Source organism: Gavia stellata, chromosome 5 (genome assembly GCF_030936135.1).
Source record: "Gavia stellata isolate bGavSte3 chromosome 5, bGavSte3.hap2, whole genome shotgun sequence".
Classification (NCBI taxonomy): Eukaryota; Metazoa; Chordata; class Aves; order Gaviiformes; family Gaviidae; genus Gavia; species Gavia stellata.
Genome location: NC_082598.1, coordinates 33,928,516 through 33,947,332, shown reverse-complemented (window position 1 = coordinate 33,947,332; position 18,817 = coordinate 33,928,516). Strand labels below are relative to the sequence as shown.

At 40.2% G+C, this 18,817-nt stretch overlaps 1 protein-coding gene across 6 annotated transcripts in view; it reads left to right on the top strand.

The window, feature by feature from the left end:
* MTUS1 (microtubule associated scaffold protein 1) overlaps window positions 1-18,817 on the top strand; it is a 94,000-nt gene that overhangs the window by 35,128 nt on the left and 40,055 nt on the right. The window contains exon 4 of one of the 6 annotated variants that reach the window (XM_059817552.1): window positions 9,556-9,570. The exons of 4 other annotated variants lie outside the window; for them this stretch is intronic. In XM_059817552.1, the coding sequence (XP_059673535.1) occupies window positions 9,556-9,570 (15 nt within the window). Of the gene's footprint in view, window positions 1-1,305; window positions 1,571-9,555; window positions 9,571-18,817 lie in introns of those variants that run through there. One more of the 6 variants, XM_059817556.1, reaches the window with a different exon arrangement.

Genomic DNA, 18,817 nt, shown 5'->3' with positions numbered 1-18,817 from the left:
AGCTGTCAGAGGGATAGGTGCTAGGGAGCATTAGCTGTGTTTGGTGAAATGGTAGAAGTGCAGGATCAATGGAAAAGTACCTAATTTTGTCTCTAAAAAGTTACAAAGGTGGTACAGGGCAGCTCTTCAAGCAACCTGAAAAGGTATGAGCTGTGTCTCCTGAGCTGAGGTATGTTGTGTGTCCTGCGTTGGCTGTGAGATACTTGGGTGGTCCCTGCTCCCTATGGCTGCCTAGCCGGGCAGCTACTGACTGTAGGCAAAGTAGTGAAATGTTTCTTTTTGCACAGAAGGTGGCCAATGCAAGTCTGTTGTGCCTTAGCAGCATGTATTTATAGTCATGGTCATACATGAAGAATGTGACATATTCTGATCTCTGTAGAACAGTTACTCCTCTTCTCTATTTTCTAGTTTCTAACTATTTTTCATTTTATTTTTGTTAGTGGCAGCTGAAAGGGACCAAGCTACATGCAAAACTTTTTGAGCTCATTAAATAGTAAGAGATTTTTTAAGAGGGCTAATTAAATACAGAGACAGCAGCTATTTTGAAGGAACTCCTGTAACACTGCTTGTTTACTATGATGTTTGGGTGCCTTCAAAACCCAGCTGGCAGAGATCTGTTTTAATATGAAATTGATGCCTGCTTCCTTGCTCCTCTTCTGATAAATGGAAGCACCTGCAGTGTTGAGCTGCTAAACTAAATAGTAGTTCCCTTAGGCAGATCTCAAACATGTTCTTAGAGAATAGACATGTTTGTGGATTTGTTAAGACTTTAAATGCTGTTGTAATATTTAATGCCAAAAGAAACTCTGGTAGAAAATGTTAGCTCATAAATCTGTTTTGATAAATTCATGTCAATTGAAATAAACTTTTTTTTTTAAAAAAGGCACCCTGAAAGGATTCTTGGAGAGGAGAGCTGAAATATGCCTCCAGGAATATTCAAATAATCTTCCTAACAGTCTCCAAAGAACAATTACATGGCCTGTGACATTTCTGGATGATATATTCAGCTAGGGAGCCCACCCACTTCCTCCTCCTCCTCCTCCTGTTCCCTCCTCATCCTCCTCCTCCCTTCTCTCCTTTTCTAGCTCCCAGCCCCACGTAGTCCAGTAGCAGATTAAGCATCAACACTGTGATGCAATTCAGAGGCTGTTGGTTTTACGAATCACTAAGTCGGTTTTATTCCGAGGACAAGCTTTGTTTCCACAACATCTGGTGAGGAAAAGCTGCTACAGCATTTACGCCGTGGATATCTGCCTTTGCTGATTTTTTTTTTTTTGCTTGTCTGTGCATAAGGAATAAGAGCAAAGGAATGGAGACTTGATTATTTCTTCAAGCCTGTTTTCTTTAGCAAGAATTGCTCACTTCTGCCGTTGGCAATTTAAAAACGTAGTATGTGACGGTACATGGAGGCTATTTCTTGCTTGTTTATCTTCCAATTGCACTGAAGACATGTTATGGTCCCCGAAATTTTCTTTATCCAACATGCGTGTACGGCTGACAGCAAAGGGGTTGCTCCGAAACATTCGTCTACCTTCTGGCTACAAGAAAAGCACTGTTGTATTTCATACAGGTTTGTGGGTTTTTAATATGCTGATTAGAGCATGCATTGAGGGAATATCTTGTTTACTTCAACAGCAGCTTAGTTTTAGCAAACAAAAACTGTACTGGGCATGAAAGTTTTTGAATTTCATACAGAAGTCTAACTTTTGAGGAAAGTAGTTTCATATTCTAAGTCTCTGTGTGTGCATGCACCCGTGCTGAGCTGCTCGTTTGGAAGATGGTTATTTTGTTAATGAAATGCAAATCGGAATTTGTTCTTTCCTCCCACAAGTCCAAAAACAGTATCAGGAAGTCTGTGCTTAAATATTTATCTAATCATTTTAATGATTATCTGCTGGGAGTGCTGTCTTTTCTATATCTTGATTGGGGGTGGGGGGGAACAGGGAGGGAAGTGGAATGAATATAGGCTGTCACAATGTGGCTGTCTGAGAGAAATATTTGAATACTTGTAGATATCTGTTATACATGTCATGTTAAACATGTCTTATTTGCAAGCAGGACAAGCAAACTTGTATCCTCGCTTGTGTTGATACAAACCTAAAAAATACGAAGTTTTAGAGATGTTCAAGACAAATGTGTGTGTGTGTTTAAAAAAACAAAACAAAAAACCCAAAAAACCAGCCCCCCAACCCACAACCCCCAAAACAGCTAAGAAAAAAACTAAAACAAACAAAAATACCACAAAATTCTCAGCTGCATCTGACCTGATTTTCATCTTCAGTGGCAGGTAAAGCAAATAAAGCAAGTATCTGGAATGGGAACAAGATGATCGAACCTGAGCTTTGTTCCAGGACATACATGTGTTGTTTTGGTGGATGGTGGCAGTCTTTAGTTGTTTGTTTGTTTTAGCTAAGATACATGACATCTAGAGAAACTGATGGCACCGTCCATATTGCATGTCTTTTTTTCCACTGCACTATTTGTAATTTTCTTGCATTTCACTTAGTAGGGAGGAGCATGCAGCTACATAAACTAGTTTTGCAGAAGCTCTTCCTCTCAGGCATTTGCATTCTCTCTTGAACACCACCCTCTTTGCTTTTATTTTCTGGAGTTCAGTTCTACCAGTCAGCTTTCCTTCCTGTCCTGGCATTTCACATAGCCGCTTAAACCACTTGCCTTCTTATTACTTACCCCTGGCAAAGTAAATCCGGTTTCTGAGTTCCTCCTGGATGATAAGTTCAGTTATGAACATAATACAGGCCAACTATCCAAATGTAATATAGGCTTTGGTTTGCGCTTGCTTGCATGGCTTTAAGCTAGGATTAAAATACCTTGATGCTGAAATTTCTTATGAAAGGGAGTCTTTGTGCATATACCATATACCTAGCAACATCCTTTATGTTGCTAACAGTGTGAAATTTCCACATAGCACATATTTCCAGGGACAAAAATCCTAAAAGAGAAGGAGGGGGGATAATGTTCAATCTTCCAAATATTCGTTAACTGCTATCGAAATCTGTGAAATTTTGAAAAATCAAAACAGGTGTCAGTGCATGTATCAAGGGAATTTTACAGTGATAAGAATTTATATTGCTTAAGTAGATGTGAAAGCAAAACCTGTCTGCAGGATGCCACTGTTAAATACAGTATGTAAAATAAATTGCTAGCCCTGTGTTCCAGTTAAGCAGCACTTTGCTAAATAAGAAGTGCTGAATAGACCTTTCTCGATGTGCAGTGTGTCCAGGCTAATGGTATAGCATTGAAAGCTTAGAGAGGTTTTTGCCTTGTGTCCCCCTTCTGCTTTGCTATTTCTGTGTCTTGCAGGAAGTCAGTGTGTAAGCAGAAAGCTGACCAGTGGTTAGCTAGAGCTGAATACACCAAAAAAGTAGGGCATCTGAAAACCAGGTCATATTCTGTAGTTGGAGAGTGCGAGTATGTATAGATATACTGTGGTTTTAGATACAGTGGTATGCATTGAATCTTGTTAGTGATTATTTCAGGTTCATAAAGTACAGCAACAGTAGACCAGGCAATGACAACTAATATCCAAGTGTTAAATGCCAGGAGGAGCCATATTTGGTTTTGCAGCACCAGAATGAGTATCTTTTCTTGTAGTGGTTTAATTGGATTAAAATGACATGTGCCTTCTTTCCAAGGTCACATAAGCAATGAGAAGTAGAATATACTAGGGACTATGTCAACAAATAAGGGAAGGAGTAATTGAAAAAAAAGGAATTTCAGGGTCTATGCAGGAATGTAAATATGTATGAGTGTTATGTAAGAAACATTCAGTTCCAGTTTTGGTGTAGGTTGCACTTTTAATAAGCATTATCATGGGTTTCATCCTTTGCTCCCTTTTGTAATAGCATAGTCCAACCACCTTGTATCACTGTAGAACATCCTTGTGATACTTACCACAATTGTTGAAATGTGGAGTTTTAAAGTAGTCTAGAGTACAGGTCAAGTTGGATTCTTTTATTACCATGTCCTGGCTGACAGTTCGCAGTGCAGTAACTTGGTGAAGTTAGGATGCAAGCAGTGTTGGGAGGAAGAGGATGGAACTTGCTTTTCAGTTTTCATTCAGACTTGAGGATGTCTTGCAGTAGCCTGCCACAGTTTCTTCACAGTATGTAGTATGGCTGGACATACAATTGTTTACACTAGTGTTAAGTTAGTCTAGATTAGTCATTGCATTTGTAGTTAAATGGATCCTTGGGCTGGAGTGCATTTGCACTGCTTACATCTCATCCATGTGGAGGTGTCAAAGAGTAACTGGAGTAGTTCAAGTATCTTGCAGCATAAGCATACAGCCTGTTCAGGGGAAGCCAAATAAAATTGGAATTTCTTCTCTAGGAATGGAATAAATCCAGAGGAAACTTGCTGTTAAATTTAAAGTGTTTCTTAAGGTCACTCAGCTTGTTGCCTTGTGTCTAACTTCTATCACTGTATGCTCAACACGGCTTCAAGGTTATCATATCCAGAAGTTTCTTCTCCATTTAAATGCAGGCAGACATTGAAGTGTCATTTTTCTGAGCTACTGGAAGTATAGTACACCTGCATTGTTAGCTGTGATGAGTGTCCCCTTCAGCAAAATAAAAACACTGAAATGTTTCAGGAAATACTTTATTTACCCATCCTGTGACTTGTAAGACTTATTTGTAGCAAGTAACTGCAACAAAAATACCATTTCAGAACTGCAGAAACATGATAGATATGAGCTAAGTATGAACCAGTGTCTTTCAGTGATGAAATATAACATTTGCTTACTTAATCAAATAATTAAGGATTTTTACCAAAGAGTGACTAAAGTGCTCTTGTGCTCTTCATGCATCAATGGGTGTGACAGAGTAAATCATCTCTGTATGATTCTGTATAAACTGCCAGAGAAAGACATTCTTTTATGAGTGATTCAAAAGAGTCCTTTTCAGTTACTGATGTTTTCTGTTGCATAAAAATAAAATTCTAGACAAGGAACTAGTTTTGCAAATGGAGGTCAAAGCTCTTGTGCCTTTTTGTTCAGAGTTTTTTCAAGGATTGTATACTGAACTGTACTGTTGCTGTTGTGGTGAACTGTTTTGTCTCAATGTTTTCATCCAGGCCTTCTTGCTGCTCATCCTCTTTCTCTTCTTCCCCTAAGCAAACTGTAGTTAGTACTCTTACCTCTCTTGTGACTTCCATTGCTTATTAAACCTATTTACTCTCTTAATACCTTGGGAATAAGAGGTGTCTCAGAGGACAAACAGTAGCTGATATCATTACAGCAATACCAATTTTAGAAATGTCCTTTTTGCCTTGCTATCAATAAGCAAACATCACAGACTTACTTCTTTGAACAGATGACATCCTTTTTCAATACAATTTCTTCCCTAAATCCTGCTTAAGATCACATTGGGAACTATGAAATACTTCTGTGCACAGCAAAGCAGTGCACTTAAAAGGAGGATTCTGAAAGCCTCAGGTGTCATGAGTTGCTTAACTGTTCATTGCCTTCCCCCTCTCCCTCCCAAAGAATAACTGAAGTACTGATTAATGTCTGACACTACAGTTTAATATAGAACTATAGAAAGATACCCAACACACTCAACCCTACTAAGTATTCTAAATCTAAAAGTCTGCTGGAGAGATTTGGTACAGGATATTTGTGTCACCTACCAAGGAAAAATTCAGAAGTAGAGCCAGCTTATCTACTCTGAGCAAAAGAAGTTGAATAGCTGGAAACGATTCGTCATGGGGGATTTTGGATTTAATCATGTTCCTGTTGAAGTGAATGAGGCTCTTTGCTCCTGACTTCATCTGTACTAACTGGCCTGCCTGATGGGCTTGATTTCGATCTTAAGTCATAGCTTCAGTAGTCGTGTAGGTGATAGCTAAATGGAGGTTCTTGTTTTTAGGTGGTAGAGCTCTGTGTTTTGGAATTTGTAAGTATAGTTTGTACTCTATACAAGTCTCATCCAATTGGTGTATTTATGATGGGTATAAAATGAAGATAACACTAGTTCTTTTCAAAGGAAGCCTGGATAGCTGAAAGGAGCTGCTAAAAATACCCAAACAAACGCATCAAAAAAACCCCAACAAACCCCCCCCCCATAAACCAACAAAAAAATGCCAAAGTCAAAACAATAATATTATTGTGATGGTAACACTTAAACTGCGCATGTATTTAATAAAGCATGCAAAATAATGTAAATGAGGAGATTTGCTCAAAAAAAATCTTTAGAGAAAGAACAACTAGAGCGCTGTGAAAAGAAGATGCATGGCAGCTTTTGCATTCTGGCTCCACTGTAGTGAGTGATGTTGGATTTCATTGTTCCTTTACTTAAATGGATTAATTGTATGTGAAAGATGCTTCAAGTATTTGTCAACATGAAATAAATAGAATTGCTGCTTCAAGCTCAACTTCATAGCAGAATAGTTAATTGGAGAGTAAATATAAAAGACCTAGCAAATTATCTCTGCTAATATCATTGCATACTCTATGTGTGCATTTGTTCCCACTTGATATGTCTAATAGGTGAAAAGGGTCTGGCTGCAACTTCTATTGCTGTGAAGTAGTTTGGGGTTTGAAAGTGACAGGCAGCTACAATTACACTTAAAAACCTGAATAGCTTTTAAATTACTTCAGGGGATCTTCAGTGTGGTAAAACAGGACATAAACTTTTAAAAGCTGCCTCTACCAGTTTTGCAGCCTGTGCAAATGAATCTGTTACCATAGTAGAAATGGCTTGCAGTAGTCAAATAAAAAAAGCATTACTACCTATTTAGTCCTTTTAATTTAGACTTTCTAAGGTATAAAGAAATAGGTTTTTTGAGGAAAACGAGACCATGAAATTTCAGTGCTAGAATGCAATGTTTTGAGTGTTTGCAGACGATTGGCTCACTTCTTTGTGTTACTCTTTCTTTTTTGGCACAGAAAACTGATGTGGGAGGGAGGTGGAAGGCAAAACCAAGTTTCTTGCATCTTCAATTAATCAAATGTAATTATATGTTAAGTACTGTGGAGGCAGTACTGAATAGATAGGGACCACACTTAACACCTTCATTGCAATCAATGGCAAGAGATGACAATTTCTGTGTATAGATTGGCTGTTAATTTAGTGTCATGTAATGAAGCAGTGTCTCCACTGTTTTTGTAATTTTAAAAAATTCTAATTCCTGAGTGGCATGATGTGTAGGAAGAACCTAGGTCCAAAGTTAATAGATTTGATGCCTTTAGGAAAAGTGCTGGTGTATCAAACAGCTCTTGACTGTTTCACCAAATATCATACCAAAACTAAACTATTTGGAAAAATATTTGCAAGCAGACCCCATCTCCCTTGGCTTGGCTTTGCTTCCCCCAGAACAAAACTCAGTGAAGGCTGCATTGGTCAAGCTGGCTAGCTTGCTGAGTTCACCTGTACTTCTATTTGTTCTTCTCTAGATATATCTGCTGTCTGTGGTCCAGTGGAGTAATGTTGTTGTCAGAAAGATTTGGTTGAATTAAATCTTATTTTTAAGAGGAGGTTAAGCAATTATTTTTACCATGATAATATGGTAAACTAATGCTGCAGAATTATTAATTAATAATTTAGTTTATCGTTAGTGGTATCACCAGCACCTTCCTAACCATGTCCACCAAAAGTGTGCTTCCCCATTACCTTTTCCTGATCATGGAGTATTGTTTCTGTTCTTTCTCCTGCAGGGAGAAGAAAATGGCATTTGATTGTCTGAAAAATGAATGTGTCAGTATAACAAGCAGTATAAATTATATCTTTAAATCTTCTTCTTAAAAAAAATTCTATTCAATTTAGTTGTCCACATACTCAAATGTAGAAATAACCCACCTTAAATAACCTGGCTTGTGTCTAGCTGAGATGTTTCTTTACAGTTGCTATTTATGAACCTTCTGTTGGTATCATCTTTGCAGATGTCTAGTGGTTGTAGCAAGGGCACTATAACCCTGGGTCCTGTGTTCAATTCCTGATTACATTTATTTCTGCTACTTCTTGTCATGGTAGTATGCTGCTTATACACTTACAGCAAGTAAAGGTTCTTCCTCAAAATACTTGTGTAAACAGTTTGTATGTGATGTTATGGAAATAACCCTAGTTAGGCGGGAAACAGGACAGCTGGGAACATCTGTGGCGAAATTCTTTTAATGAAAGCTCATCCTTTTCTTAAAGAGAACTAGCAGTCCTTCAGTAGAAAAGTCAGGAAAGTGTTACAAATTATACTCATTAATGACTTCACTTTAATAATATTTTTAGACTCTCAGATTTTTCACTGGCCTTCATTTTTATCTGTGTGTGGATATTGCTAATATCAGAAGCACTTAAATTATTAAAAAAGTTGGGTTTATACTTATTGCAAGAATAGACTTTGTGCTAAGCCTTTCCAAATATTTGAGGTAGTAAACCAGGAATATTGGAAATGCTTCCAGCAGAAGAATGAGTGAAGTTACTTACAAAGCCAGTTGCAAATTATTACTCCAAATAAAACAAAAGGCTAGAAAACTTTGCTTTTCTTAGCCATAAGCATGGGCCACTTGTTGTATAACCAATATAAAATCAAGGCTGATGTATTTCCACAAATATTACTGTACAATCTACTACCTGCTTAAGTTGCTTATCAAATTAAGGTATTTTGCCACTTTAAAAAAACCAGAAGTCCTAATGTGAAATGAATAGCATAACCCTATTAATCCTGTGTTCCTGTGTCTCAGGAGGGACCTTTCAGCTAGGGCTTAGGGTCAAGGAAGACAAGATGCGTGTGTAATGCGCAGTGAATATTTTTCTTGCTCTGTTCGTTAGTGGTACAAGTAGAGGTGTTTGTTCATAGGCATTAACCTTGCATACGGGTTGTGGTCTTTGCAGTAAGTTATTGGTATACCTCAGGTAACTGCGGTGTTCACTGGGGTATCAGCTCCTCAAGAAAATTTCTATAGTCGTCTTCTCCTCCCTCCCTACTTATGACCCAGTTAAGCAAAAATCTAAGTCTGCTGTCTTTGTAGTCGTTTGCTAGCTTAAACAGAAGAGACTCGGGCAAACATTAAATGCAACGCGTAATGTGATGAATGTTTTAAACCTCCTCCACAGGAACTGCTTGGTCTCCACAGCAGGCATGGCAAGGAATCACTCCTTGAGGGAAGCACTGGTACCTGCCAGGCCGCCTTTGCCAAACTGAACTTCAGTTGCATGCTTTGGTTAGGAGTCATTGGGAAGAGAAGTTCCTTAACTTCAGGTGCAGTCAGCAAGCAACAGAAGGACTGTGTGCCTCAAAGGGTGGGGACATATTATATCTTGTGGCTAATAAAAGCGCTGGGTGCTGCCCTGTTCTCTGATCTGTTTTCAGCTTGGCAAGATGTTTTCACATGGGCTCCATTGAGCTGCGCTGAGGCTATTCCTGAAACAATGGTGTGCAATGTTCTAGGCATGTCCCTGGGGGGACATCTTTGCTGCTTAATAACAGGAAAACGATTTAACATAACAGCAAAGACACAAATAGGTCCTTAAGTATGACAGGGGTGACTGCCAGGAATTGTCAGTGCATTTTGTCTGTCTTGAAAAGGGGATGTTCCAGCAGCACTTAAGGCTGGTGTGGGGCACTTGATGTCATATTTTCTGTCTTGCACTTGCACTGAAATGTTAAAGATAGAGTTCACATGGATGTTTTTAACAAGCAGCAACTGAAGTGGTTCTATTAAGGTGCTGTTTTATTCTCTTGACCACTAAATTGTTTCATCACTAGGGTAGCTTTAAAGTATGGTTTCAAGGTTAATTTTAGACGCATGTTCAATTATGCTGGTATTCCTTGAAACATGATATGCCGCTGCCTCCTACAATAACATTTTCCTGAAGCTGTAAGCTTATCTTTGATTTTGGTGGCTGCTTAAATTTTCCTTCATTCTGCAGAGACTTTTACTTGATCTTAACTGTATTGGTATGTGTAATCAAAAGGATGAATAGCACATGTGCTTAAACTGTAAATTGGAATAGTAATATGTATATGAAAGTAAAAATAACTTGCGCTATGTGAACCAATCCAGTGGAGGTGGATATGTGTGAATACTGTATTTAGTGCCTTAGAAAAACAGCACTAATCTAGAATAACCCAGAGTCTTAACAGAGTTATGAAACAGTCGTAGAAATAGATAATCCTCTAGTTACATATAGAAAAAGTTTAATGCAACTGCCCTTATGTGATCTTCTAGTCATGACAGGATAGCCCTCTGCAAATAGAGTAGATGTATGCCTCTGCTCTGTTGTGTGCAAACGATGGTACAGATAAATGCTTTTTGCAAAGTAACTGCTTGGTTATTTTTTAGTTATGGGAAAACATCCAGTTTGGGAGTCTGAACCTGAACTCATCAGACGAACTCAGTGTAGCTGGGGAGGAGCAGCCTGCTGGGTTGCCATTTTGGGCTGTGATTAAACCCAATCAAGATATTGATTGAAACAAGGTCATTAGGTGATACTGTAGCGAACAATGTTGAAAATGCTACATGAGCATTTTCTACATAGCTCCTAAGAGCTCTAGGTCTAATTCTTGAAAGGATTTTGTAAGTCCAACAGTTACTGTAAACTTTACTTCTCTCACTTAATTTCTGACCTATAAGCTTAATCATGCCTATATCATCAATGAATTTAGTTATTTCTTTTAATCCATGGGCAAAATTCATGTCCTAGCTTGGTCTCTGAATTGTTTTATACTCTTATTTTATGCTCAAAAATTTGTGACTTCTCTAAAAGGTGAATCTGCATGTAACAAAAGGAGAATTTGGATGTTTGCTATTTAATTTGTAACTTGAAATTGGAAACTGCAGTCATCTATTTTATGAGGAAAATATTAGAACTGAACTTTTTAGTGATCTTTTGGTAGATAAAGTATGATTATTATGGATAACTTAGCATTGATTATAGTGCTTCCTACATGCTTAGAAGTGCTATCACCTATGTTTTTAAAGAAAATCATCAGTGAATTTGAATCTAATCTGAATTTGTTTTTAAATAGATACAGAGTTTTATAAATACAGGAAGCTGTTGCTGGATATGTTCAGAAACAGTTTTGGCACAAAGGCAGTAATACAAAATATAACCAAGGCTCTGGAGGCTCTTTAAATTCCGACTGCCTGTCCTACTTTCTCCTTCCGTAACATCCTTTAGGCAGCATTTCAGTGTCACGTTTAAGTCCAGTGACATTTGTTACAGTCATATAACATCAGCTCATACTAGTGTGGTTGAATAAATAGCTTCTGAGTTCAAACTAAAAGCCACTCTGTCTTCTCTATTCAAGATAGCTGCAGATGCTGTGCAAGAAATTCTGTCACATATTAATGTGCTAGTCTTGTGGTCAAAAATGTATTTTACAGCTCTCTTTTGTATGGTTGTTTTCACGGAAAGGTTAGGGTTCCTTTCAAATTACTGAGCCTTACGTAGACTCTTACTCTGAAAGACTTTGAGTAGTTCAGAAAAACTAGGGAGAAATATCAAATTTTTGAATTTAACGTTAAGCTGAGCTAATAAATATTCTGGCAGTTAACTAATCATGTGTTGGTTGTGAAGCAAGAATTTCTACATTAAATTAGGGGCAGGTACAATCAAAGAAATGAAGTTCAGTGATTCAGTTGATGTTCGAAATTAGTTCTGGCTTGATTTTTTTTTTTGCCTTTATTGCAACAAAGTGGATTTCCATAGTACATAAGCAGAAAGTGGCTTTCAAGCTTAAAGACTTAATTCTATATACTACAAGAATCCTGTCTGGATTTGTTTGGAGTTCTTTGTACAGTTAGCTGTTAAAACCTAGGGTTGTTAGAGCCAAGTTTGAGACATAGATCTAGAATAAATCTGTGATGCAAAAAATGAAGTCTGTTAACTTCTCTTACTTGGCTTTGTGAGTAACAGTGTCTCTCCCAGTTACGTGATGTTTATCCCTAGCATACTTAAAATGCTTGCCAGCCCTTTGGGAAGGAAGCATGTTAAAAAGTAATTGAAAAATAGTTAGGCTGCCTACCTATGTGACTTTGCAGAACATAGCCTGCTGTGCATGTGTGAGAACAGATGAGAAAATTTCTCAGTCTGTTAGTATCTGCATGAAATATGTGGCACGTAGAGAGATTTCAGTCAGTGATTTAATCTACATGAAGTTCAGATCAGGTTTGAGCTAGAAGAAAAGGTATCATGAAAAAAATGCAGGGGGGGTGTTTTGTGATAAGACTTGAAACAGTTGAGCAGTCTGGTGACATGCCTTTTATGTCTGGGTAGTGTTTCCCTTATCTCAACAAGGAGTGATGTAAATGGTTTCTGGAGGCTTCTTCCAGCCCAATGTTTCTGATGCTGAGCATGGTAAGGTGGACTACGGTATTAAGGAAGGAATGAGTTCAAGCATTGCAACTCAGATGGCTGCTTCCTTTCTGGCCGTGCTTCAGCCATTTCACCCCCAATTGCATGTGAGAGCTGGGATCTTGAGAAAGGCTGGAAAAGGAGAAAGGTTGTCTTGATATCACTCTGCTGTCTGGTGTTGTGTGAGGGTTTCCTACACATGTGTGGATATATAGCAGGCTTCTTCCTGTAACAACACACACACACTGTCCCCACTGAAAGTCATTTCCCAGATGTGAAGATACCCCATGACTAAACATCTGGAGACAGGGAAATTTGCAACCCTGAATGTATCCAAGAAGGATGTGGAGGTGAGAAGAAAGGATCAGGATTTGCAGAGGAGAAGCAATTAATGGGATCTGAGAAGGGCTTGCAGATGGTATGAACTCATCATGGTGGGATTCCCGGTCCCAGTTGACTCTGGGTCCTGACTCTGTAGACAGAAGCTGCAGAACAAAGGGCAAAAATATGCCATGTCCTGTACTTGTGATGGAGCAGTAGAGGGCACCAGACATCAAGGAGCAACTTCTTGTACAGGAGATGGAAATGGAGAGGAAAGACAGAGTAGAGGAAATAGGAGCAGAGTGGAGTGAGGAACATCGGTCTTCAACATCACTCTGTGCGTGGTTCTTTGGGCAGGTGTCCGGTGTCCATTTCAGGCATGACAGGGCATAACTGCAACTCTAAGAAGGTATGCAGGAAAAAAAAGTACTGCTTCAGATGTCTCTTTGCCTACCCAGAGCAATACCTGAACTAAAAACTTAGTTAAACGTAAGCCCCTTATGTAAATACAATTGCTAGCTTCCAATATAGCAGGTTTTTTTCATTGAAAGCTAGGGAATTTAAAGATTTAAGGTTGCCTGCAGTGTATATGATGAACTGACATAGCAAAATTCAAATGCCTAAACCAAGGATAATAGATTGAGATATAGTTCACAAACTTTAACTTGGTCCTTATTGGCCAAGGCATCAGCACACCATAACACATCCTCATGCAATTACTTTCCATCTTGTTGTCATCTTTGTCTTTAAAAGTGGATGACTCACTGCAGTGGGTTGTTTGTTTGTTTGGCTTTTTTTAAGGTGGATGAAGAGTTGTTTTATTAGTGTACATACGGCCTATCCCTCTCATATCAAAACATCCATGCTCTAGACTTTGCATTATTAGTATGGTAAACTAGTTTTACCATCTTCTACCTCCTTTTCTTTTTCCTCAGGTAGTGGTATGTAGCACTGTATGGTTAACTAGCATGTGTCAGGCATTGTCCTAGTTCAAAACAAGCTAAGAAATCTAGCATCAGTATTGCTCTTGGTTATTTAGGAAATAACCAGAACAAACCTGATCCACTGGTAATCTGGTTGGTGCATGTTAGAGTTGTCTTCTGTAAATTGCATGGTGTTTCAAATTTGTTTATTTAGTTTGTAGTCATCTTTGAATGTATGGTGGGCTGCTTAATAATTTTATCTTCGTAGTTGATGGGTGGCTAATTCATGCTTGTTATGTACTGGCTAGATGAAAACAGAATTAAATTCTGGATGTTACAGTTTCAGTAAACTTGACTAAATATACTGTGAATGCAACATTAAAACAAAATCACTTTGCATATTAAGTGTTCAAAAGTCAACTTGTGCTTCTTTAAGATAGGCCTGTGATACATAAGGTAAAAAGTGTTATGGGCACAATACTGAGATTTCAGAGTATTAGTCAGGCTTGCATGTGTACTATGTATTTAATAGGCAGACATCTGTCTGATACATTAATTACACACTTAATGTTCAAGTCTGGGATTCCTTTAAGTCCTTTGTAAAATGCGACTTGTAAAGATTATCCCTTCCCATCTTCTAATCTACTAGAAAATTTGGACATTGCTATTTTGAAGTGTTTTTTAAATTCTTGCCTGCCATCATCACTGACTTTGTCAATGCACCACTACTAGGGTTGACAAAATGTGTGGCCATTTGACATCATCTCACTGGATACTAACTTTGTCATGATCAAGACCGGAAAAGAAACAGCTACTGGTGAAATGACAAAGAAATGTATAACGCTAAGACGGTGTAGGGCACAGTTCAAGAGAGTCTTGATCATTGGCCTTTCCTTCAAAACTTGCTTTTTAAAAAAATTCACAGGCTGGTTGATCAGGCAGTTGCAGCGATGACATGAGTTGAGCTAACAGTCATCTTTGTGCTTTTATTTTGGAAGCCACCAGCAATTTGGAAGGTAATACATTTTCTCAGATGTAGTTTAGGTATCTTTACAAACATCATGATCTAGCCTCTTGCAAAGCTTCAGTGTAAGGTTAATGTACGTTTTAAAACAAAGTATAATCTTCAGAAATGTAAGGCTAATGCAACATGGAGGTTCTGTATGCTTAATCAGTATAATAACAGATCATACCAAATTACTGGCAAACAAAAATGTGTGTCACTAACATGCTTCCTTTAGGGGGAAAAGCACTGTGTTCCAGGGGATCAGTAGTGCATTTGACAATGTCCTAAAACACTTGTACAAGCTCAAGAGCCATATTCCATAGGACAGGTGACATCTTAGGGAAACAAAGACATGTTAGTGTTAATCACTCGGATGAAGGCATGTTTTCGGTTGAGACGTACTGAGGCTTTAAGGGATGGTTAATTTTAATAGGCATGTACACACAGGGAACCCAGTTCAAAGGCTGTCATGTGAGTAAGAGTCTATTGGGGTAGGAACTGGAAAGATGATGTACTGAGGCTTATCTAGAAGCCTTAGTGCAATGTCACGCTTGCATTGTTCGTATTTCACTTGCTTCGGATTCATGTCTGCCGCCGGCACCTCCTGATCGCAGGGAGAGCACTCTCTCCCTCACAAAAAGATGGCAGGGGCACGCTCATAACCCAACAGAAAAGGCCAAGGCCATAACACTGTAGGGCAGAGGGCTTGCTACACACTGTGGGTTATCACTTCAGAGTACCAAGTATGTGTCAGATTAACTGGCAAGGAGTAGGCTGGCATCTGTCTTCAGAAGAACCTTTGTGCAGAGGTAGTTGAGGGCTGCTTGGGGTTGCTAAGCCTTTTTGGAGATCATGCAAAAGCTCGCTTAGAAAGGCGTGCAGTTGGAAAACTGGCCTTGCTTGCCATCTCTTGGTTTCTTCCCAGTTGCCTGTATTTGCAGGTTTCCTCTTCCACCCCTGTTTCTGTGTAAGTACACTGTAACAAAACAGCCCCTTGGTTCATGCTCCATTTGTTGTGTCAACAAGCAGGATGCCAACAGAGCTGCATGCAGTATACTGTAGTTTCTAGGTAACAGCTTTAGGCTGCAGGACTCCGGAGTGGTCCGTAAACATTTGGTTTCTCACCTAATAGCATTGTAACGGACAGGGAAATGTTTGACATGCTAATAGGTTCTGCTTCAGAAGAGACTTGCTCCTGCCAGCATGAAACCCCGTGTGGCCAGTGCTGCAAGATGTGTATGCGCGAAGCGTGCAATTAAAACATTAAACAGGCATGGAGCTCTTTGAAGTACATAAATACATCTGAGATTTCCCTTTCCTTTTCACTATCGTGTGTAAAGAGAATATCCAGTTCTGTAGCTAGAAGTGAGGCGTGAAAAGGGATGGATTTAAAATGCTGTACTGAGGCTAGAAGTCAGTGCTATAATACTGTAAGTCAACGGATGAGTTGGCATGAGAGGACAGACACAGACTTCAGAAACAGTACTTCAAACTGAAAGCCTGGAATAATATATCATGATTCTGCACTCCCCCTCCAGGCTGTACAGCATTTAAAAACAACATGCTGAAAAACCTTTGTACCCCTGCAAAGAAAGGCAGAGGGATTCCTGCTGTGTATGTTTTAATCCTGCTGAGTCCATTTAAGCATCTAGGTCAGGTTTTACCTGGCTGCAGTTAAATTTTGTTCAGTTCCTGCAACCTTTTTAAAAGCTTCTGTGGTGGTGGTGGTTGTTTGTTTTGTTCAGAACAACTTGAAAAGGATTTGATGACAGCTAAAATAAGCTGATGCTCCTGGATGTGGCCTCATGCCTGACCTTAGAGAAGGGAAACTCAAGAGGTTACAGTAAGAATAAAGGAAAGGGAGAGCTGCTGTGCTGCTTTAGGAAGCAAGCATTTAGTTGTCTGAAGCCTAAGATGACTGTGTTGATGTGGGGGGAGATGCAAGATAAGTGCTGTTTCTCTTCCTCCAGCTGCTTTGAGACAACACCAGCTAAATAAGTAGCTAGAAAAGTTCCTGAGGTACAGTAGCATCTTAAGCATTTCAATTGGGCAAGTTATCCAAGCACAATTCTGAAAAATGAAGTCACTTTGCTGTGGACCAGAACTGGCTCATGACTGGCATGCTTGAAGTGTGAACAGAGCAAGTCGGGGCTATCTGCACTAGCTTATACAGACAGGCCTGAGGCAGAGCTTAGAAACAAAACATCCCTTCTTCAGGAGTCTGTGTTTGTACAGTCACCAGCCTGGACTCCAAGAAGGACAGCAGGAAGGTATGTGTTCACCACTTGCCAAGCTGGATGCAGGCAAAAATTACAGTTGACCAAGCTGTGGAGCAGCTGGGTGGGGTTGGAAGACTTCCAGCCAAGTCTACCCTGTCAGGCCCTCTGCAAACACTGATAATTTAGTTTTGTGACTGCTTTCCCTGTATATTTCTCTTAAACTGCTTCCTGGGTTTATAGTTCAGAGCCAGAGTTTTGAAAGACTTTAGGGTGGTAATTTACAGCTAGCCAAATTTCCAGGTCTTCTGTTCAGTCTGCAGAAGAGGAGGCTGAGGGGAGACCTTATCGCTCTCTACAATTACCTGAAAGGGGGTTGCAGAGAGGTGGGTGTTGGTCTCTTCTCCCAAGTGACGACTGACAGCACAAGAGAAAATGGCCTCAAGTTGCACCAGGGGAGGTTTAGACTGGATATTAGGAAAAATTTCTTTGCTGAAAGGGTTGTCAGACACTGGAATAGGGTGCCCAGGGAGGTGGCTGAGTCACCATCCCTGGAGGTATTTAAAAGGCTGTGGATGAGGCGCTTAGGGACATGGTTTAGTGGTGGACTTAGCAGGGTTAGGTTTATGGTACTCCTTTCAGGTAGTTGTAGAGAGTTGTAGAGGTCTCCCCTGAGCCTCCTCTTCTCCAGGCTAAACAACCCCAGTTCCCTCAGCCGCTCCTCATAAGACTTGTGCTCCAGACCCCTCACCAGTTTCATCACCCTTCTCTGGACACGCTCCAGCACCTCAATGTCCTTCTTGTAGTGAGGGGCCCAAAACTGAACACAGTATTCAAGGTGCGGCCTCACCAGCGCCGAGTACAGAGGCACGATCACCTCCCTGCTCCTGCTGGCCACACTATTTCTGATACAGGCCAGGATGCCATTGGCCTTCTTGGCCACCTGGGCACACTGCTGGCTCATATTCAGCCGGCTGTCAATCAACACCCCCAGGTCCTTTTCTGTGGGGGAGCTTTCCAGCCACTCGTCCCTAAGCCTGTAGCATTGCATGGGGTTGTTGTGACCCAAGTGCAGGACCCGGCCCTTGGCCTTGTTGAACGTCATACAATTGGCCTTGGCCCATCGATCCAGCCTGTCCAGATCCCTCTGGAGAGCCTTCCTACCCTCGAGCAGATCAACACTCCTGCCCAATTTGGTGTCATATGCAAACTTGCTGAGGGTGCACTCAATCCCCCTGTCCTGATCATTGACAAAGATATTAAACAAGACTTGCCCCAAAACTGACTCATGGGGAACACCGCTTGTGGCCAGCCACCAACTGGTTTTAACTCCATTTGGGATGGAGTTTGGATTTGGATTTAACAACCCTTTGGGCCCGGCCATCCAGCCAGTTTTTTACCCAGCGAAGACTGTACCTGTCTAAGCCACAACTCGCCAGCATCTCCAGGAGAATGCTGTGGGAGACATTGTCGAAGGCTTTACTAAAGTCCAGGTAGACAACATCCACAGCCTTTCCCTCATCCACCAAGCGGCTCACCTGGTCATAGAAGGAGATCAGGTTGGTCAGGCAGGACCTGCCTTTCATAAACCTGTGCTTGGCTGGGCCTGATCACCTGGTTGTTCTGTACGTGCTACGTGATGGCGCTCAAGATGATCTGCTCCATAATCTTCCCCGGCATTGAGGTCAGGCTGACAGGCCTGTAGTTCCCCAGATCCTCCTCCTGGCCCTTCTTACAGATGGGCATCACATTTGCTAACCTCCAGTCCACTGGGACCTCCCTGATTAGCCAGGACTGCTGTCTAGTGCTTACTTATTTTTTTTATTTTACGTTAATTTGGTCTTTCTCCTTAGTTCTCAAACTCTTTGCCAGCCTAATGCCAAGAAGTTCAAGGATGGACGTTTTGTGGTTGGGTTTTTTTTTTTGGGGGGGGGGTGGTGGGGGGGTGGTGGTGGAGATTGTGTTCAGTTACCAATTATAATTAGGTGTAAACCAGACTTTTTGAAAAAGGGAAAGTCAATATATAGATGCAAGTAG